This window comes from Hyperolius riggenbachi, chromosome 9 (genome assembly GCF_040937935.1).
Source record: "Hyperolius riggenbachi isolate aHypRig1 chromosome 9, aHypRig1.pri, whole genome shotgun sequence".
In the NCBI taxonomy this organism is placed as follows: domain Eukaryota; kingdom Metazoa; phylum Chordata; class Amphibia; order Anura; family Hyperoliidae; genus Hyperolius; species Hyperolius riggenbachi.
The window spans coordinates 197,733,781-197,756,210 of record NC_090654.1 but is presented as its reverse complement, the minus strand read 5'-3'; the positions used below and the strand labels follow the sequence as shown (position 1 = coordinate 197,756,210).

The following is a 22,430-nucleotide window of genomic DNA, read 5'->3' as shown; positions in this document are numbered from 1 at the left end:
TGAGTGCAGCATGCTGTGCGTTTAGCAATAAATCTGCTGCATTGTGTGTGCTGCACATGCTCAGTAATTTTTTTTTTATTTTTTTTTTAATGTAACGCATGCGCCGTTTTCGTTCCATCACTGTGCGACGAAAATGGCTCAAACGTAGGGCTAAAGAATGCACTATAACGTCCAAGTTATAGCCTTTCAATGCGTTGCATTAGGGGCACGTTATGCGACCTTAATGTCGCATCAAACGCACCGTCCCACTGTGAAAGAGGCCTAAGTGAGCTTTAGGAGCCTGTAGTTTCCCTTTAGAGCTCCGGTTAAAAAAATATATACATCTCTACTTTAAACAGAATGGGGAAGACCCCTTTCAGTTTGTTACTGCTATATCTATCCACAGTAAGTGCCCACTAATGATAACATTTTGATTGTACAATCTTATCACTTCTATGTAACATACGGGACTGCCTGTATCGATTTAAACTTGTATCAATTTAAACTATACTCGTACAGATTTTTATTCTTCTACATAGATTTAGTAAGGTTGCACAATCAAGATTGTATCAATAGTGGACACCTATTTCCACTCAATGTTTTTTATGAAGTTCAAGAGAGCAACAGGAGTAAAGATTCTAACCTTTGCAATCAATCCACCCCCACCCCATAAAAATAAATACACTGTAAATGGAAAAGCTGCATTTTCACGGTCATTGTCCTCCTGTACTTTATATAACTGACCTTGTACTTAAATTATAATAATAGCTCCGCCACTTATAGATTGGCAAGTTATTTATAATTCAGTTACTATGGGGGTGATTAGCATAGCCACACTTCACTTGTCAACTGAAGAAAGTTGTAAGGCCAAGAAAGGAATGCACCTTTGCCTGTGGGGTTCCAAATTGCAGTGGCAGCTAGTCACCAACACCACACCCTCAATGACATCCTCTGTTATGTCGCAGTGGATCATCTGGGAAAAGCACTAGTGAGGCTGTGCCAAGATTATTCCTTATTAGTAGCAGACACTGAACCAGTATTACAACACTTCAGAAACAGCATGTTCATGTACTATTACACAACTGTTCACCTCGCTAGACATGTGATTGTACACCTGTTGGCAGTTCTCTGACACCTAGGCATTTATCAGGCTTTCAATAATCTGAGGTGTATCCAGCAAGCAGCTATGAACACTCTTGATTACCAAGGTAAACATATAGTGTACAGAAAGTGCTAAACAGTCATTAATGAACACATTGATCACAGTGATCTGCACTGAAAGTACACACTGAGCTACTAGTTTCAATACAGCAGATTAGTTTAGCTTACTGTACAGGCCCGGGCAATGCAGTTTCCTGCCAAAGCTGCATGAATAGGTTATAATTTAACACCTTAAAGAGGAACTCCAGTGAAAATAATGTAATAAAAAAGTGCTTCATTTTTACAATAATTGTGTATAAATTATTTAGTCAGTGTTTGCCAATTGTAAAATCTTTTAAATCCCTGATTTACATTCTGACATTACATGGTGACATTTTTACTGTTGGCAGGTGATGTAGCTGCTGCATGCTTTTTTGGCAGTTGGAAACGGCTGTAAACAGCTATTTCCAACAATGCAGCAAAGTTCACAGACAGGAAACTGCCAAGAGTACGTACTCAGAGTTTCTTGTGGGAGGGGTTTCACCACAATATCAGTCATACAGCGCCCCCTGATGGTCTGTTTGTGAAAAGGAATAGATTTATCATGTAAAAGGGGGTATTCAGCTACTGATTGGGATAAAGTTCAATTCTTGGTCGCAGTTTCTCTTTAACCAGCTGAGCGGTCTGGACGAGCTCAGCTCGTCCAACACCGCCAGCGGCTGCCGCTCAGGCCCTGCTGGGCCGATTTCAATGAAATAAAAAGCAGCACACGCAGCCGGCACTTTGCCAGCCGCGTGTGCTGCCTGATCGCCGCCGCTCTGCGGCGATTCGCCGCGAGCAGCGGCGAAAGAGGGTCCCCCCAGCCGCCTGAGCCCAGCGTAGCCGGAACAAAAAGTTCCGGCCAGCGCTAAGGGCTGGATCGGAGGCGGCTGACGTCAGGACGTCGGCTGACGTCGATGACGTCACTCCGCTCGTCGCTATGGCGACGATATAAGCAAAACAAGGAAGGCCGCTTATTGCGGCCTTCCTTGTTTATTCTGGGCGCCGGAGGCGATCGGAAGATCGCCTCCGGAGCGCCCTCTAGTGGGCTTTCATGCAGCCAACTTTCAGTTGGCTGCATGAAATAGTTTTTTTTTTATTTAAAAAAAACCCTCCCGCAGCCACCCTGGCGATTTAATCAGAACGCCAGGGTGGTTAAAAGTATACCACTATAAAAACACAAAGGAAAGCAAAGGATACCTGACCCGAGACAGAAGATAAGCACAGAGGTATGTTCATGCTGGATTCACATACCTACATACCTCTATGCATTGTCCAATACTCTCCCACTCCCGTTCCCCATATTGTTTTCATTGTAAAAAAAATAAAAATAATACAATGAATTTTGGCTGAAGTCAAATTTTCAGACTGGAAGTAGCAGGCTTGCTGTGAGGTTTCCTCTTCACTATCCCATAAGAGGACGATTGGGTGCACGGTTTTAATGGAGAGCGACCCCATGGTACGTGTACTGAAGGAGCCAGCAGCGGCTGCGGACAGGTTATATTTAGTGCACTGGACGTTACAATGCCAATTCCGGATTGATCTCAGCATGAAACTGATCAGGAATCGGCCTGGTGTGTAAAGGCAGCTGACAGATCTCTCTCTAATCAGATTTTCTCTTGGTCAAATCTTTCCCAAATATTTAGAGGTACGGCTACATTTAGTGTTAGACCCCGAACAAGCACACAGATCAGGTGCTCTGACTGAAGTCTGACTAGATCAGAGGTCCCCAAACTTTTTCGGTCAAGGGACGGGTCAACAAGCTTCAGACTACCGGGGGGCCGGAACATACATAACGATGTTGAAAAACATTTCATTGATTCTAGGTATTGATTTCCTCCAATCATGCCAGGAGGAGAACTCAGCAGCGGCAGCCAGTCATGTGATGCCCGAAGAACGTCTTTGTGCTCCAGACAGTGAAGCATACCCAGGTGACAACCTGCCGTCCACTTGGACAGCAGTCTCACTTGATGCAGAATTGGAAGCCAGTGAATGACTGCTTACTGGCTTCTACAGTATGCGGACGGGTGATGCCAGCACTGCTATTCTATATGTGGGCCGTCGATATTTACAGGTACAGTGGGCCGCATCTACAAGTTATACATTTTGTGTTTAGGGGGCCAGTGAAAAAGCCTCGACAGGCAGCATTCGGCCCACGGGCCTTAGTTTGAGGACCACAGGACTAGATTAACTGCATGCTTGTTTTTGTTTCAGGTGTGTACACTGCTGCAGCCAAAGGAGATCAGTAGGACTGCCAGGTAACTGGTATTGTTTAAAAAGAAATAAATATGGCCGCCTCCATATCCCTCTAATCTCAGGTTCCCTTTAAAGCCCTTAATGATGCTGGCAATCGTAGACCCAGGTAGCAAGTTAAAGTGAACCTCCAACTAAAAAGGCTTGGTGTTTAACGGTTTCACAGCATCAGAACTTTGTTTTTCTTACCCAAGCCTCATTTTAAGCTGCACAGAAGCTAAGCTCTGACCCATCTAAGAAATCTGCCCGGGCATTTTTCCCCCGATGCTGTGCAAAAGCATGATGAGATTTCTGATGTTGTTGTTCACGTTGCCTAGCAGCGCAGCTGGGAGGGGCGATCAGGACACAGAACAGTTGGAACTTTGTCTCATACTCCCTGTCACCGCCTTTCAACCAAAAAGATGGCTGCCCCCATGAAATCACTAACATGTGCCTGTTCTTGTAGAACAGGATGGGTAAGAGATTATATTACCTATTTTAATTACCATAACTAATGTAACTTTAAAGGGAAGGTTCAAGCAAAATAAAAAAAAATGAGTTTCACTTACCTGGGGCTTCTACCAGCCCCATTCAGCCATCCTGTGCCCTCGTAGTCACTCACTGCTGCTCCAGTCCCCCGCTGGCAGCTTGCCGACCTCGGAGGTCGGCGGGACGCATTGCGTACAGTTTTACGCATTCCCGCTAGTGCAGGAACAGTAACACATACATTTTTACGCATTACTGGTTCAATGCGTAAAAATGTACGCATTGAACCAGTAACACGTAAAAATGTATGTGTTAATGTTCCTGCACTAGCGAGAATGCGTAAAAATGTACGCAATGCGTCCCGCCGACCTCCGAGGTCAGCAAGCTGCCAGCGGGGGACTGGAGCAGCAGTGAGTGACTACGAGGGCACAGGATGGCTGCATGGGGCTGGTAGAAGCCCCAGGTAAGTGAAACTGTTTTTATTTCGCTTGGACATTCCCTTTAATGACAGTATGTTTGTTTAGGCTGAAGTTCCCCTCTAACGGGAGCATAACTACAGGTCTTCCCTTTCTATCCAAACTAACGGTACATAGGTTACAGACCTTCACACACTGTTCAGCCAAATCTCGACTGGTCCTGTTATTCAGCTCCACCACCACAAGCCGATTGCAGAGTGCTTTGATGGCTCCTTCCACTCCCACAATGCGTCTGGTACATTCAGCGGATACATCCAGGTAATATGTAATAGCTCGGGCGGTGACCTCCAGCACATTGTCAGGAGCACTTTCATCCAGGAAGATCTTACACAGAGCTGGAAGGAAAGTACGAGGTGGACACCTGTACAAGAAAGAACATAGGGAAGATGTGAGGGAGCATGGCTCAAAGTGTTGATTATGGATGGTTAATGACGGTCCAATTCCTAACTGCATAAATCACCATAAAATTGGCATGACATTTTTCGCAACTCATCGACTATCCCTATTGTTTTTCTTCGGAAGGATCAAAATATTACTGCAATCTAGGCAAATGTTTGCCTGTCACTCAACCCATCACAACCTCTAACTTCCACCAAATTACTATATAATCTTTCGTCACAATGAAATGGGGGTTAAATAAGTTTTGCAAAAGGCTGCAACATAACCAAAGTAGGGAGATCGGATTTGAATGTAATGCATATGCCACACACAACCAATTACATTACATTGCATACAACAGTCTTACGCACCATCAGAACTGCCTGAAATGGTTGAAAGCTATTGCTTCGTAAAATCTTAAGCCCCATACATGCACTAGCTTAGTGACATTAGATATGATCATACAGGATCATCGCATGTAAAAATGAGTGTCAATACAGCTGTTTAAAAACACTTTAAATATCTATCATAACAGATTACAGACAGACAACCATTATTAATATTCTATAGTGCTTCCTGCTCAAGCCCTATCCGAGCAGTATGCCTGCACAGCAATAGGTCCTAAAGCTGTCGCCCAAAATACCAATTCTACTTGGAATCGGCAATTTTTCCTTAATAGCCGTCAACAGTTAGCTCCTTAAAAAAAATCATATCAATTTGTCCAATCCTGCATTAATTCTAGCAATAAGCAAAGCTAAACTGCAAAAAATTGATTACCATGAATCTAGCTGACTTTAGCTGCTATGGTTATCAAAAAGCTTTAATAGATACATTTATAGATGAAGTAAAAATTCTGTGCAACAGGTATTAGCTGCTTAAGTGCCACTGGAACTAAAAACTGCCTCACAGAAAACCCTTTCAGAGGAAACAGCTCAATGACTGCTCTATTCCACACACGCTTGGTAGTAATTCAGACTTTATTCCTGTAAAGATTACCCTCATTTTCCCATCTGCGGCAAAATCCCCGACTGAACAATCGAGAACCTCCATAACTACATTTAGCTCTGTTCCGCATCGATTTTAGCTAAACGTTAACACAATGCTCAATTAAGATATGAAAACAAATGTGAATACACACAGGTATGAGTTTCTGACTTGTCTATAGTACAGCCAGGAGCACACTGTGTGATAGGAATAGATATTGCAGGCTGTAAGCAGAATAAATAGTTTAGATTTGTTTTTCCTACGCAATGTACTTGTACTCAGGGCTGTGCAGTCAGTAAAAAAAAAAAAAAAAAAAATCATCCAACTCAGATTCCGACTCCTCAGTTCATGAAACAACAGACTCCAGGTACCCAAAATTGCTCAGACTCCAAAGCCCTGCTTTTACTTATTCTATATCAGGGGGACCCAAACATTTTGGGTCGAGGGCCGGGTCAACATACTTCAGACTGCTGGGGGGCCGGAGTATACATAAAATGATGTAGAAGTCTTTGTGGGCCAGGCAGTGAAGCATACGCAGGTGACAACCTGCGGTCCAATTGGACAGCAGTGTCACCTGATGTGGAATTTGATTGGAAACCAGCGAATTACTGCTTTCTGGCATCCATGTGGATGGGTACTGCCAGCACTGCTATTCTATATGCGTACCAACAATATTTAAAGAGGTAGCTGACCACATCTATAAGTAATACATTTTGTGTGTGGGGGGCCGATAAAAAAGCCTCTTAGGGCCACATTTGGCCCGCGGGGCTTAGTTTAAGGACCACTGTTCTATATCATAAGCTGACCTGTACAAGACAGCCCCACTATTTTGACCCTCTTAAAGGATATCTGAGGTGAAATAAAAGAAAAAAAGTTAAGCTTTTATTTACCTATGGCTTCTTTCAGCCCCTAGTCATCTATCTGATCAAGCGCTGCAGTTACGCTGACCTCCAGGCTGCCGCTGTCCCATTCATATGATCCCTGACCCATGGCTGGGTTGTGGTCTTCTGCGCATATCTCATGATCGCACTCCTGAGGGTAGCCATGGGAGTGCGATCACAGGAGGCGCGCAGAACGCCTGCGCATACACAGAAGCTCATGACTCAACTGACAAGAGACTCGGGAAAAAGAGGCACAAAGGATGACAAGGGACTCAGGGAAGGAAGGAGAGGATACGAGGGATGACAAGAGACTCGGGGAAGAAAGGAGAGGACGCCAGTGATGACAAGAGACTCAGGGAAGGAAGGAAAGGATACGAGGGATGACAGACTCAGGGAAGAAAGAATACCAGCGATGACAAGAGACTCAAGGAAGGAGAAGATACCAGTGATGACAAGAGACTCAGAAGGAAGGAGAGGATATGAGGGATGACAAGAGACTCGAGGAAGGAGAGGCACCAGGGATGACAAGAGCCTCGGGGAAGAAATGAGAGGCACCAACCATGACAAGATGAATCAGTTTAAGGCCTAGTTTCCTTTATGATAATAATCATATGCAAATTCATATCTGGTGGAAGTGGAGTCTAAGTGAACTTATACTAATGTTAGACTAAATATGTAAGAGAGAAAATCTCAAACAATAGCATACTGGCCCTCATTTATTTACCCTGGAGCAAATCTGTGTTAGGGCTAATTCACACAAAACAGGTTTATGCGCATTACTACAAGTTGTTTCACATCAGGAACACATTTCACCATTCCCACAACTGCGTTTGCACACACAGAGTTCTTTGCGCACTGCTGTACGCGTTTGTGCTAACACGCATGCAGTTAAAGTCAAACGTCTGTGTGACACAGACACAAAAATCAACAACACAGGAAACACATTTGTGGTGTGAAGGAGCCCCTCTAATGTTATTAACAAACTACACATATTTCCCTCTTAGTAATATACACTAAAATGACCTGCTGAAAATGAGCGGCTATTGGACACACCGCCACTTTCCTTTAGACAGACATCCAATGTTCCTTCTGAGGAGCCCAGACACCAAACACTGCTTACATCTCACTGTCTGAAAGTGAATGGAAAATATTCTGCAAATGTATCTGTCTGCCTTCAGAGCTCCTGCTTTTATAGACAGGCCAGGCATGCAGAGTATGTGAGCAGTGAGTTCACAGCAAATGCAGTTCCTTCCATCCAACACAAAATGAAAACCAGCATCCAGAATAAGACATTTTCTATATACGGTACAGAGGACAGATTTATTTTCCTGGTTAAGGCAAGATCAAGAAGTTACAAACAACGTGGGAAAATCCATGTTTGCTGACTGCAGTGTTGAACGGCTTCACAGTTGTGCCTTTGTGCTTACCCCATCTAACTACTGATAGTCTCTAGCATAAACAGCGACTTCTGCTTTAAAGAGACACTGAAGCGAAAAAAAAATTATGATATTATGATTTGTATGTGTAGCACAGCTAAGAAATAAAACATTAATATCAGATACATCAGTGTAATTGTTTCCAGTACAGGAAAAGTTAAGAAACTCCAGTTGTTATCTCTATGCAAAAAAAGCCATTAATCTCTACGACTTTCAAAGTCTATGAAAGGGCTGTCTTCTGACTTTTATTATCTCAACTGTAAGTGAACAGTTTTCTTTTTATCTGCCAGAGGAGAGGTCATTAGTTCACAGACTGCTCTGAAAGAATCATTTTGAATGCAGAGTGTTGTGTAATCTGCACATATTAGAGAATGATGTAATGTTAGAAAACACCTTATATACCTGAAAATAAAAATATGAGAATATTTTCTTTGCTGCTAATCTTCTAATAATTATTCATAGTACACAACCAATTCATTATATCATATTTGTTTTTTCGCTTCAGTGTCTCTTTAACCAGTTCGCATTCAGTCGTTTTTCGCTTCATGCATCCGAACAATGTTCACCTCCCATTCATTAGCCTATAACTTTATTACTACTTATCACAATGAACTGATCTATATCTTGTTTTTTCCGCCACCAATTAGGCTTTCTTTGGGGGGTACATTTTACTAAGAGCCACTTTACTGTAAATGCATTTTAAAAGGAAGAATAAGAAGAAAACGGAAACAAATCATTATTTCTCACTTTTCGGCAATTATAGTTTTAAAATAATACATGCCTCCATAATTAAAACCCACGTATTGTATATGCCCATTTGTCCCGTTTATTACACCATTTAAATTATGTCCCTATCACAATGTATGGCGACAATATTTTATTTGGAAATAAAAGTGCATTTTTTCCATTTTGCATTCATCACTATTTACAAGCTTATAATAAAAAAAAAAAAAAGAAATATTTCATCTTTACATAGATATTTAAAAAGTTTAGACCCTTAGGTAAATATTTGTGTTTTTTTTTTTTTTTTTTAATTGTAATGTTTTTTTTTTTTTTTAATTAAACATTTTATGTGGGTATTTTTGGGAGGGTGGGATTGAAATTGTATTTTTTTTGTAAATATATGTGTATTTTTATTTTTATTTAACATTTAGATGTAGTTTACTTTTTGGCCACAAGATGGCAGCCATGAGTTGTTTACAGTGACGTCACTCTAAGCGTACCACGTACGCTTAGAGCGACATAGGAGGCAGAAAAAGCGTAGCTTCCGAGAGAAGCTGTCGCTTTTTCTGCGGGGGTGAGGAATCAGTGATCGGGCACCGTTGCCCGATTCACTGATTCACTGGCTAACAAACCGCCGGCCGATCGCGCGCGTCCACGCGCGCGATCGGCCGCGTGGACGCGCAGGAGCGCACATGGCTTCCTGGACGTGAGTTTCACGTCCAGGAATGTGAAATAGTTAAATGTACCTGAAATGGATTGGAAACCCCAGATGAGCAACATAAGTCAAAGGTGTGTACGCACCTAAACTCTTGCACAGGGGGAAAATAAAACAGATAAATCCACCCTGTGTGTGTTTAGAGATAACAGCTGGTCTAATTCTCTGTCAACTCTGTCTGATCTTTGCCAATATGAAAACACAGGAGGTTAACTCTGTGCTCCCATGAAATCAGTAGACACTGCAGATTTATTGCAGGAGTTTTGTAAGCTGTAACAAAAATATTTTTCTTTAAAGATTATGCTGTTGCTTATCTTTTAGGGCAGAGAGAAAGTCATTGGTTTAGGTCCGCTTTAACCTGAAGTTGAAACCTGCCTCTATCTGCCCCCCATACACGCATATATTTTCCTGTTCAATTCTAGGTAGATTCAATCTTTTTCATGTTGATCGACTGGAACCATCAATCGAGGAAAGAAGTAGTGGTAGATCGATGGGCCATAGCATTGCTGTGCATCCAACAGTGGAACATTGAACTTCAATCGATATTCAGAGCACTAGGCACCATGTCAATAGAGCAATCTGTTCCCTAAACTGACAACTTGGCTGGGGGCAGAGAGTTGTCCACCTTCCGCTACATTACAGAGGAGGCTTTTGATTGTACAGTCTTACATCATCTATGTAATATGACTGCCCAAAGTATCCATTGAGAGATTTTCTCTCAATTTACCTTTCTACTACATGAATTTGGTAAAATTGTACAATCACGATGTATTGATGGGCACCTTAAAGGAATCCAAGCACGTATCAAAACATATAAAGCAACCTTCTCTCCCAGCATTATGGGAGTTTCGTAGATTGAGTGTGCCATGGGGGGGGGGGGGGTGTCAGGCATCACTTACCTTCAAGGAGGCTTTATGTGGGCATAAAACTTCTTCAGGGAGACCCGCAACTGCACGTATCATGCATTCCCAGCTGCCACAATGCATGCTGGGAGATGTACACCTTCAATGTGAATACAGCTCCCAGCCAGGAGATGTAATTCCATTAAAGGACTACACCTCGACAGTCTACAGCAGCCTTTCTCAACCTTTCTATCCTGGAGGAACCCTGCAAATAGCTTTTGGATCTCAAGGAACCCCTGCAAACAATTTTTGGATCTCGAGGAACCCCTGCATTTATTTTGGAGGAGACATGGTCTTTAAAAGTATGTGTGGCTGTTTATTTCACTACCCCTATTACACTGCCACTCACTATACGGCCTCCTAAGCCCCTAGTTTAGTGCTTCTTGTTACAGTACCACCTATTATAGTGAGCTCCATTACACATCCCTTCGATGGGGGAAAATGCCAAGGAACCCCTGCAGAGTACTCAAGGAACCCTGGTTGAGAAAGCCTGGTCTACAGGGACAAGAGACACTGCTGGCAGGTTCAATCTGTAGCACTTATGGGTCTCCCTGGATTCCAACATAAAGACAGGGACTAGGGAGCAGCCCCCCACCAAAAAATCCATAATTCCTGACAGACCCCCCACCTTATTTATGAATCACCCCTAGGGGAAGGCTTGTTTTATAGATTTTGATAAATTGGTGCTTTGATTCCTTTAAGACATGCAGCTTAGCGCCATTCAGTGATGCACACATTGCAATAGCCATGCTGTCTCATTTTACATTTATCATTTGAATGGGCTGAACCGACTGATCAATCCAGCCTATGAAAACCTCTCAAATATTAGGACAGGCGTTTCCAAACTTCATATACACAAAAGAAGCTATGTACAGGCATACCTAGTTGCATCATTACAGCCTTGTCTGGCAGTTCTTACAAGCAGTACAGGGTTTGCAACGAATAAGCAGAAATTACCAAACATATGTGAAAGCCTTCCTGCTCAGGTTACATAGTCTAGGATGTGATAAAGCCTACAGGTGGCTTCTCTAGCACTTCCTACAGCAGATGTTTAGCACAGATAATTGTACTAGCCTTTATACAGGATGTGGGTTTCTTGTGGCAAAATATACACATTAAATATTAAACATGAAAAACCTGATGAAAAACGGAGAATGTCAAATTAATTAAAGTTCCAGCCTGAAGACCTAAAATCCCAAAACCCAGATCATTCTGATGCCCATATAACAACCCTCTTTTCATAAGGTTTGGCCTTGCCACTGGCCCATTAAGGTGATAGCTGCCTCATCAATCAACCAGAGGGAGAAGGAAAGGGGAAGGGCGGTAAAATGGTAGAGATGTTATTTCAAGCTCCACAGTATCATTATGATTAAGGCTTCTCTAGGTAGAGAATTAGTAACCTGTAAACTGCATGCAATCAGTGAAGTCTACTATCCAATCCAGCATGCTTTGTCCAGGGTAGTGATTTACTGCGTACATGCAAAAAGGGCGCCTGGAAATTCGGGCGCAGGGTGAAGGGGAAAAACCGCTCACCCTACTAATGCAAATTTCCTGACAGCGTAGATTACTATTCCCTTTCCAGGCCACCATGGACCCAGGGGTGAGATGCAATTCGGCTGCCAGCTATTGCTGGTGGTGTAATTGCACTTTTTTTTGCAATTTGGGGTACATCTTTTGCTGGTGCACAAATTACTGAGTGCCGCTATAGCCGTAATTCACATTAAAGTCTATGGCGGTGCCCAAATGTCATTGTAGTTTACTAGATAATAAAGTTGGGGTTAATATGAAAACTCCACAGCTTGCACCTAACCGTGAATGCTCAGCACAGCTTATGTCAAACGCTGAAAAATGGTACGGGGTGGAACATGGTGAGATAGGTGGGTGGCCAAAGAATGTGAGCGGGAAGTGTTTCACAGGAGTGAAGGCGTATAATATGGTGGGTAATACACATAGAATGCAATAAAAGAGGATAAAGTGGGGAAAATAAGGCCTCACACCTTGCAATTTTCACCTCAGGTCCTACTATTCATCGAGAGGAGTGACCAGATCAGATGAAAAACAAAAGCCTGGTACACAGCCTACCGACCACCAGCAATCGATTCCAAGCTCAAGATCTATCGCGATCGTAAGCAGATTGGACAGGCTGGAAAATTATCGAACTAAGTACTGGCCATGTACATGTTCGATCGCCTCCACTTTCTGGTAGTATTTTTTTTTCCTCTTTAATTTTTTTAATCGATATCCAATCGGAAAAATATTATCAAAATTTAAAATGCAAAACCTGCCATGACATCGTATTGTGTATATGAGCCCAAAGAGAGAAAGTGGCAGCACAGGTGAACAGGCTCGAGAACTCATAGTGGCATGGTAACCCGCCTGCAGAGGGATAGGCAGTACAGATAAGCAAGGTTGGGGCAGACTGAAAAGGTATAATAAATGGAAACAGCATGCTGATGTGGGCAGGAAGGCAAGGGCAGGAGAAGGGATGGAAAAATTATAATGTAGATAGATGGAGGTCAAAAGTGTTCGGACACAGGGATAACAACGATAAGGGGAGAATGGTTAGGCAAGGGTCAGCAAAGGCTGGAAGAAGAAAGACAGGCAGTTGAAAGAAGAGGTGAAGGTGATAAGATGTGATGTGGTAAAGGTCCCTCAATGTCCTTCTGGTAGGCACCGCTGTCACTGTAACTTCCTGCGCTCTTCTGGCCGAGCCTACTTAATCAATAACACTCTCCTAACTGTGCACGCACAGAATGATCCTGGCCACAGGAACGATATTGAGCAGTCGCGCAGCCATGAGCGCATGCGCAAAAAAAGTCAAAGACTGTGACTTTGACTTTACTGATCGTCACAGCGGAAAAAAAACCCGGAGCAGACCAGGCGGACAGCGAGGGATCTGATAGACTGCGGAGGGCTGGAAGAAACCCCAGGTAAGTAAACGTCAACTTTCTTTCTTCACTAAACATGTGGGATCCACAGGTCTGTAAGTAGTTACCTCAGTAGAGGGAAGCCTCTGGATGCTCCAAAGGCTTCCCCACGTTCTTCTGCCAACCACCAGTCCAGAGCCTGGTCCCTTAGAGGTTTGCTGCCATGATTCCGTACACAAACAAGAGCGGCTGCACGGTTTAGGATGGATCGCTCCTGTGCAATAGCAAGGAGCTGCTGAGGACTCGGTAGAAAAAGTTGAGCCCATTCCGCACCGTGCTAGTGCGCAGGTGTGAGCCATAGGCCAGAACATAAATAAAGGAGCTGAAGTAAAAAAGTTTTAAAGTGCCGACTCTACAGCCCTGCCTATTACAAGCAGTCTCTAAACCAGGGGTCTCAAACTCAATTTACCTGGGAGGCCGCAGGAGGCAAGGTCAGGATGAGGCTGGACCGCATAAGGAATTTCACAATCGCGGCGCATCGCCGCCTCTGCCCGCCCCTCTCACTCTTCTTTCACAGAGAGGGGCGGGGAGAGGCGGCGATCCGTGCGACAATTGACGTCAGGAGGGGCAGAGCTGAAGCTGAAAGCTCTGCCCCTTCCAGGAAAGGCCGTCAGATTGCCCCTCGGGCGATTTGGGGGCTCTGCAGCCCTCGTTTAGCGGCTGAGATGCGGCGGATTACTTGGTAACACTGAAGCGAACTATAAGGAAGCTTTTGCCGACGAGGGCCACAAAATATTGTATCGATGGCCGCAAATGGCCCGCGAGTTTGAGATCCCTGCTCTAAACCCTCCACCACTGCAGGCTAAAATCCACTTCCTTCTTGTTTACTTCTAAATCAGACCTGCTGTGCTGAGTAACAGATCTCAGACAGGAAACTAAAGCTGGCCATACACTAGGCCGATTCCCGCCAGATCGACAGCAGATTCGATCACTGGGATCGAATCTGCTGTCACATCGTTCCCGCAACACGCATAATTTCGATCCATTTCGTCCGATCCCGTCGATCGTTCCGTGCGGGAAATTACCGTCGATCGCCCGCGGGTAGGGAGCGCGTCCGTAGCGGCGTTCGAGTACCCGACGACCGACGCAATAGAGCCTGCATACATTACCTGCTCCGCCGGCATGACTGCCCCCGGTCACCGCTGCTCCGTCTCCGCGCTGGTCTGGTCTCCGGGTCCGGCATGCTTCACTTCTTCTAGCCCGGCAGGAAGGTTAAACAGTAGAGGGCGCTCTACTGTTTAAACTTCCTGCCGGGCAGGAAGAAGTAAAGCATGACGGACCTGGAGACCAGAGCGGAGACAGAGCAGCGGTGACCGGGGGCAGTCGCGCCGGCGGAGCAGGTAATGTATGCGGCAGCGGGAGGGGGATGAGCGGCGGCAGCAGCACCACCACCACAACAGATTGTGAACGGTGGTTCACAATCTGTTTGCAGTAAAGGTAGCCATATGATCCCTCTCTGATCAGATTCGATCAGAGAGGGATCTATCTGTTGGTCGAATCTGATGGCAAATCGACCAGTGTATGGCTACCTTAATGCTTAGAAAGCCAGCAGTGGGAAGTTCAGACACTGCACACCTATATGCTATATACAGACTGTTGATAATGGCAAAAAATATCCACAGAGTTCTACGACCTCTGCAGGGGAGCAAAGATTTCCTCTCCCTTGCTGCCCCTGGGACCATCTGCATGGCATTAATCTATACACTCTGGTGGTCTCAAGCATAGCAAATGATGGGTAGCAAAAAAAAAAAAAAAAAAAAAAAAAAAGACAGGGATTCTGTTAAGCTTAACAAAAAAAAAACAAAAAAAAGTCCATTTGTCGCCATCTCTATCAGCACTGGAAAAATGTACTCACTTCCTGTGAAGACAAGAATGGACTATGGGTTGGGCCAGTCAGATGTACATAGTAAAACTGGCTCAGGGTGACCAGCTCATTGTTCTAGCAGAGAAAGAGCTCTTCAGATTATTCATGTGAGATTCATAACAAAATCCAAAACTCATTCAAAAGGAAACAGATTTTATTGTAAAATAAAAATAAAAAAGGTAGTTTGTAATTTAATACTCAAAACTACACTGAGCCATAATTCTCTAAAATTCCCCACAAACTAGGTTTTTGCTTGCTATCAAGGTAGTATTACTCCGTATGAGTTATGATAAAGAAAATTAAGTGCTATGCCAATTGGCTCCACATAAGAGAAGTGATTAAGAATTAGAAAATCATACCTTCATAGTCTTATATTCTTATTTGCCTGATATACATTAAAATTAACTTCCACAGTTTCTTGATACTATAGAAGGAGGTACAGACATGGGTGGGTAAAAATGTAAAAAATAAAAACAAAAACAGAAAACATGTTCCCTGACAAAAACATGCAGGTAGTGAAAAACATACACGGTTGATAGGAAACTGGGTGAAGGCCCTGTCACCATCTTAGCGGTATGGACGAGCTCAGCTCGTCCATCACCGCCGATGGCTGCCGCTCAGGCCCTGCTGGGCCGATTTTGTTCAAATAAAGAGCAGCACACGCAGCCGGCACTTTGCCAGCCGCGTGTGCTGCCCGATCGCCGCCGCTCTGCGGCGATTCGCCGCGAGCAGCGGCGAAAGAGGGTCCCCCCAGCCGCCTGAGCCCAGCGTAGCCGGAACAAAAAGTTCCGGCCAGCGCTAAGGGCTGGATCGGAGGCGGCTGACGTCAGGACGTCGGCTGACGTCCATGACGTCACTCCGCTCGTCGCTATGGCGACGATCTAAACAAAACAAGGAAGGCCGCTCATTGCGGCCTTCCTTGTTTATTCTGGGCGCCGGAGGCGATCGGAAGAACGCCTCCGGAGCGCCCTCTAGTGGGCTTTCATGCAGCCAACTTTCAGTTGGCTGCATGAAATAGTTTTTTTTAAATTTAAAAAAAACCCTCCCGCAGCCGCCCTGGCGATCTTAATAGAACGCCAGGGTGGTTAAAGGCTTAGAATCTAAAAAAATAATTTAGGATGTTACAGGAGTATACAAATATAAAATTAAAGCTTTAAATAGAGGTCTAAAGTACTGCTTTACAGCGAACCTGTAGTCAATGTGTACACAATGTCACTAGGGAAAAAAGCTGCATTGTATAATAAGGCATTCCTATCCTCCAGAAATGTAGCGACACAACAAATACCCCCATATATCCCCTACACTTGTCCTGCATATGGTGTGTTGCAAAGAGGGTGTGGCCACCTTCATTCACCTGACTAAAGGTAGCCATACACTGCTTGATTTGCCATCAGATTCGACCAACAGATAGATCCCTTTCTGATCGAATCTGATCAGAGAGGGATCATATGGCTGCCTTTACTGCAAACAGATTGTGAATCAATTTCAGCATGAAACCGATCACAATCTGTGGAGCTGCCGCCTGCCCGCCAGCTATACATTACTTGATCTGGCCGGCGCGACTCCCCCGGTCTCCGCTGTCTTCTTCTCCGCGCTGGTGTACGGTCCGGCTGGCTTGCTTCACAGAACTTCCTGCCCAGGGGAAATGTAATCAGTAGAGGGCGCTCTACTGTTTAAACTTACTGCCGGGACAGGAAGTTCAGTGAAGCTGCAGACCTGAAGCCCGGAGCGGAGAAGAAGACAGCGGAGACCGGGGGAGTCGCGCCGGCCGGAACAGGTAATGTATCTCCGCTGTATTGCGTCGGTCGTCGGGCAATCAAATTCCGCTATCGACGCACTCCCGATCTTCCGCACGGACGGATCGAAGGGAAGGATTGATTTCGGATGGAAATCGATCGTTCTGTCAGCGTTTGCGCAACGATTTCACAGCAGATTCGAACACATCGATCGAATCTGCCGTATATCGGCGGTAAAATCGTTAGGTGTATGGACCCCTTAAGAGGCTTTCAATTCTAGGAAGCAGGGCATGGCTTTGTGTGGTGTGGCCACTTCCATTTACACCCACACTCAGTATAACCCTGTTTGTTCCAGTGCAGAGGATGGTTAAGGATGGGAGGCCATGGGAAAAGCAAGAGTACAGAATACTGCTGGGTCCTGGACCCATTTGTTAAAAAAAAGAGCACTGCTCAGAAGATGGTAACCGTCTACTATGCACACTTACCTTTAGCAAATACCATAAGTGCTGACAGATTTTTTGCATGTATAGTATGTGGATAAAAGAAAAGCTGTAACGTCTAGAAGTCCTGCATGTCCATCCAAGGATAGGTGTTATCCTTGTAAAAATCATTATTTCAAATTAAAAAGCGGTACAGAAAAAAAAAAAAAAATAGAAGGAGCAATATGGGGAATGTCGCAGTTTTATAAGCTACAAAACGTAACCTTTTTTTTTTTTAAACTTAAACAAAAGTGTAGCAGTATTTATACAAATGTTAGAAGGATAACAGCACAGATGAAAAAAAATAGATTTGAGATACTCACGTTTCAAAGCAGCGATCTACATTATCAGACATGAGCAGCAGCATGCAGAGCTGTTCCAGGGCAATGAGCTGCATGTCCCTTTCATCCCCCTGCCCCATCTGCAGCCATTCCAGCAACGTATCTGGATCTACATCAGCCATGGTGGCTCTGATGGCGTGGCAGCTTCCACGCTGGCAGTCTCTTCTGCTTGACTCTTCTGATCCAGAGGCCTGATCTGTCTGCTGGGGCCCTCACCTGCAAAGGGAATGGAACAGCAATGGGTTATTAATGGAGCAGCTAAAGCAGGTTAATCCCAGCCTGGCCAGAGGAAAACAGGCGCCTGTGAAGTGTGAGCTTCTGGTATAAGCTGATTATGTGTGTTCTAAACTCTATGCACCAGTCTGATAAGAAACCAGGAAAGGATGACAATCACAGTAATGGCCAACTCACCTTTATTAGAAAGCCATGGAAACCAGTTATGCAACTCAGAGTAAAAACTACATACAGGTATAAAAAAAAAAAAGCAGCAGTTGCTTGTCTGTACAAAAACAACATAATAATCGCTAAGTATTATATCACAGAGGTTAAACAAGCTAGGAAAGAAAGTGTGCCCGAGACCAAAGAAGTCTCCGGTTTTATACTTATCTGGAGTTCCTCCAGTCCCCTTGAGGCCGAGCAGTCCCTTTCCATCTCCCCATGACACTCCCGCAGCCCCCTCCACCCCCGGATGGCCCAGTACTCTGGGCGATTCACGCTTGTGTGGCCTGGCAGCACACACTGCCCCATCACGCTCCCGTGGCACAGGAATTACCACAGCAGGGTACAGGAGCGACCCGGGGAGACAGTGAGGGACCGAGCGGCCTCAAGAGGGCTGGAGGAAGCATCAGGTAAGTATAAAACCTCCTATGACTTTGGTCTCAGGTTTCCTTTAATGCCTGGTACACACCATGCAATTTCCCGTCAGGTCCAATAAGATTTCCTGATCAATTCTGTACAGAAGTGATTGGAAAATCTATCAGAAAAACAATATGTAATCAGTTTGGACCTGGTGGAAATTATTGATACCACCCGTTGATTTGATGGGAAATTGCATGGTGTGTAGCAGGCATTAGGCTCGTACACACACCAAACAAAATGCCCGACAAAACTGCAGACATGACTTGTTGAAATGACGTCTAAACCGACCTTCTAAACTACCAACTTAGTGACATACTGGGCTCGGAAGCGAAACGTCAGTATGTATGACCCACATTTGGAACAACAATGTAATGCAGATAGTATTGCACACACGTGACATTGTACACAAGTGGCCAACTGCACGATATCAGCCCAACAGTCGCATTAGCTGATAGACCGCATGGATTGTTGAAAGTGCCTGATATCAGTTGCTAGTTTTTTTTAGTTTGTCTACAATATGTACACCGATTGTCATCAAACACACCAAAATCAGGTGACACAAAATCAGATGACAATCAGGTGTTTTAGTTTAGCATGTGTACCTTTAGAGGAGCCAAATCTTAAAAAAATACAAACAAATAATTTCTTGCCCCAAGCTGATATTCGGAGCTGCACTGATCCAACACAGCAACTAAAAGACTTTATACCTGGTGCAAGCACCACTTACAATGTGCATAACGTTTTATAGTTGCTGTGTTGCCTCAGTGGAATTTACATCATTAAAGCAACCATTGTTACTGACTTAAGGCTCGTACACACATCGGATTTTCGCAAAAGACCCGTCGTTTGGACGTCCAAAGGACGGATCGTTTGCAAAAACCCGACGTGTGTATGTACCTTTAAAGAGAAACTCTGACCAAGAATTGAACTTTATCCCAATCAGTAGCGGATACCCCTTTTATATGAGAAATCTATTCCTTTTCACAAACAGACCATCAGGGGGCGCTGTATGGCTGATATTGTGGTGAAACCCCTCCCACAAAGAAATTCTAAGTACGTACTCTTAGCAGTTTCCTGTCTGTGAATCCTGTTGCATTGTGGGAAATAGCCATTTACAGCTGTTTCCAACTGCCAAAAAAGCAAGCTGCAGCTACATCACTTGCCAGCAGTAAAAAATGTCACCATGTGATAAATGTCAGAATATAAATCAGGGATTTAAAATATTTTACAATGGGCAAACACTGACTAAATCATTTATACATAATTATTGTAAAAATGAAGCACTTTCTTTTTTATATTACATTATTTTCACTGGAGTTCCTCTTTAAAGCACAGCACATATTTGTGTCATTCAGGGAGTATAAAGGTGGCCATACATCAGGCGACTTGGCGGCCGATCGACCACCCAATCACTATAATCGAATTGGATAAAAATCTGTGCGGCCAAGTGCACACCCAGCCAACAATGTGACCAATTTCGGGATGAAAATTGGTTGCATTCTCGATTGCGCATGCTGCAAGATGTTGGGCCGACTTGCTCTATGGGCTGTGCAGCAGGAACAGCGTGCAATTTCCCAACCATCAACGAAACCCCCGACGCTATGCCCCCCTAATGTAAATGTGCCCCGTGTAAAAGTATACATTACCTGTCCACAGCCTCAGCATGTCCCTCCGCTGCTTCGGGCGCATTCACCTCTCCATACAAACACGCCCCACGTAGTTTTCTAGTAAGGTCGCGCGTGTGACGTCACACATGGGCACCCTTATTAGGAAACCACGTGGGTCGTGTGTGTATGCAGAGATGGAATCCCGGAAGCCAGCGGGGGACAAGCGGAGGCCACGGACAGGTAATGTATACTTTACACAGGGCACCGGGGGGACATTTACATTGGGGGGACACAGTATCGGGGTGGCGGATGTGGTGCACAAGGCCGATTCCGGAACGATTTCAGCGAATTGTACGGGAATCGGCCTAGGCTGTATGGGCAGCTGACAGAAGTCCCTCACCGAATCTGATGAGAGAGATTTGTCTCTTGGTCGAATCTGCACATATATCGCTAGATGTATGACTACCTTTACTGGGTTTGTTTTTTGATAAGCAAATACGCTGAAAAGCACCCAAATGAGAACCATCCCTAAAAGCTCTTGATAATGTAATGCTATGTGTGCATTTTCACTTGATTGATGTGATTTTATAAAAATCACCCACAGCATTGGATTAGCCAAAGCTTTTCAAATCACTGCAAAGCTCTTGCAGTGTGAACCAGCCCCTACTTTCAAGTGGGCTGCCCGCCCACACCCCTACACTTTTTCTGGTTGGTCAGGTATGATTTTCAAATAAAAATAATAAAGCTGGAATGATATAGCTATCTCCTTTAGACTCGAGCATCAAAGCACTATACACACGCTAGTTGGTTCTCAGCCAACTACAACACTTTGGTAAGAATCATCTCAACCAAGTCCATTGTTCTCCCTTCTTACTGCTCCGTTGTGCACAATGCATTGTACCTCTGTTTGTAACACCCCACCACGACCAACAGAAATCGTGAACTGTCACCTAAGGGATCAAGTCCTGATCCCTGCAGGGGTGTGTGTGTGTGTGTGTGTGTGGTGTGTGGTGTGTGGTGTGTGGTGTGTGTTTCCCACCGGGACCCACCGATTTCTGAATTGACATGAATGGGAGCGCTCCTCTCAATGAGATTACCGTCTATTTCTCAAGCACTGCGATAGATCAAATTTTCTGAGAAGCTGCATGTAGCTTCTAGCGTCGGCTGCTTTCGCTGGTCCATATTCCCCTAGGAGCTCAAACCATGGTGGCCATGGCAGGAAACTATGACAAACCCTTTTCTGTTCGTTAACAGAAAAATGTTTCACATTGGCAAAAAGAGCTGCTGGCAGTTGCCCATGTGAACCAGTCCTAAGTCTAGGTTCACTCTACAGTGTTCAGTGCCTTGGACAGTGCAAAAGCAAAAAAAAAAAAAAAAAACACCTGTTGAGATAAGACTGTTGCATCAGACAGGTCATTAAAAAAATAGCTTTGTATTCTGCTGTCCCCAGTTATAGTGCATGCAGCAAGTTTGCGTTTTGTCACTGCAACCAAGGCAGTGGAGATGGAGTCAAAGAGTCGGAGCAATTTTTGGGTACCTGGAGTTGGTAGTTTCATAAACTGAGGAGTCGGATGATTGTACAGACTGCACAACACGGACACTGTACATACAGACAAGTCAGCAGGTCTTCAAAGATACTACAAATATTTACACAGAATCTGTCTGTCTGTTGTGGCCTCTTACATGAAATGGACAGAGTTCCTTCATAGTCATAAAAGGTTAGTGTTCTAATGATTCATATTAGCAAAGTTGACATGACTTGGACATTGCATGCTTCCAGTCAATACAGGAGGCAGACAGACATTCTTTCATGCACCAATGTAAAACAATAGGAGTCGGAGTTACCATAAATGCAGACAGTCTCTGAGTCGAAGGTTTTATGCCCTAACTCCACAGTCCTGGAAATACCAAACTTTACTGAATACAACTTTCTTCTGTGATGTTTAAAGGGAACCAAAAGCAAGATGTATATGGAGGCTGCCATATTTCCTTTTAAACAATACCAGCTGCTTGGCAGTTCTGCTGATCCTCTTCCTCTAATACTTTTTGCCCTAGACCCGGATCAAGCATGCAGATCAGATGTTTTAGACAAAAATCTGACTGGATTAGCCTCATGCTTGTTTCGGGGGTGTAATTCAGACACTACTGCAGCCAAATACACTCACCTAAAGGATTATTAGGAACACCATATTAATAAAGTGTTTGACTCCCTTTCGCCTTCAGAACTACCTTAATTCTATGTGGCAT

The 22,430-nt window shown here is 44.3% G+C and overlaps 1 protein-coding gene across 4 annotated transcripts in view; it reads right to left on the bottom strand.

The window, feature by feature from the left end:
- Positions 1–22,430, bottom strand: part of HECTD1 (HECT domain E3 ubiquitin protein ligase 1) — a 125,360-nt gene that overhangs the window by 69,742 nt on the left and 33,188 nt on the right. For all 4 annotated transcript variants that reach the window (XM_068253864.1, XM_068253866.1, XM_068253865.1 and 1 more), the window contains exons 2-3: positions 17,701–17,934; positions 4,479–4,713 (exon numbers count right to left, since the gene is read on the bottom strand). In XM_068253864.1, the coding sequence (XP_068109965.1) occupies positions 4,479–4,713; positions 17,701–17,840 (375 nt within the window). In that variant the 5' untranslated portion in view covers positions 17,841–17,934. The remainder of the gene's footprint in view (positions 1–4,478; positions 4,714–17,700; positions 17,935–22,430) is intronic.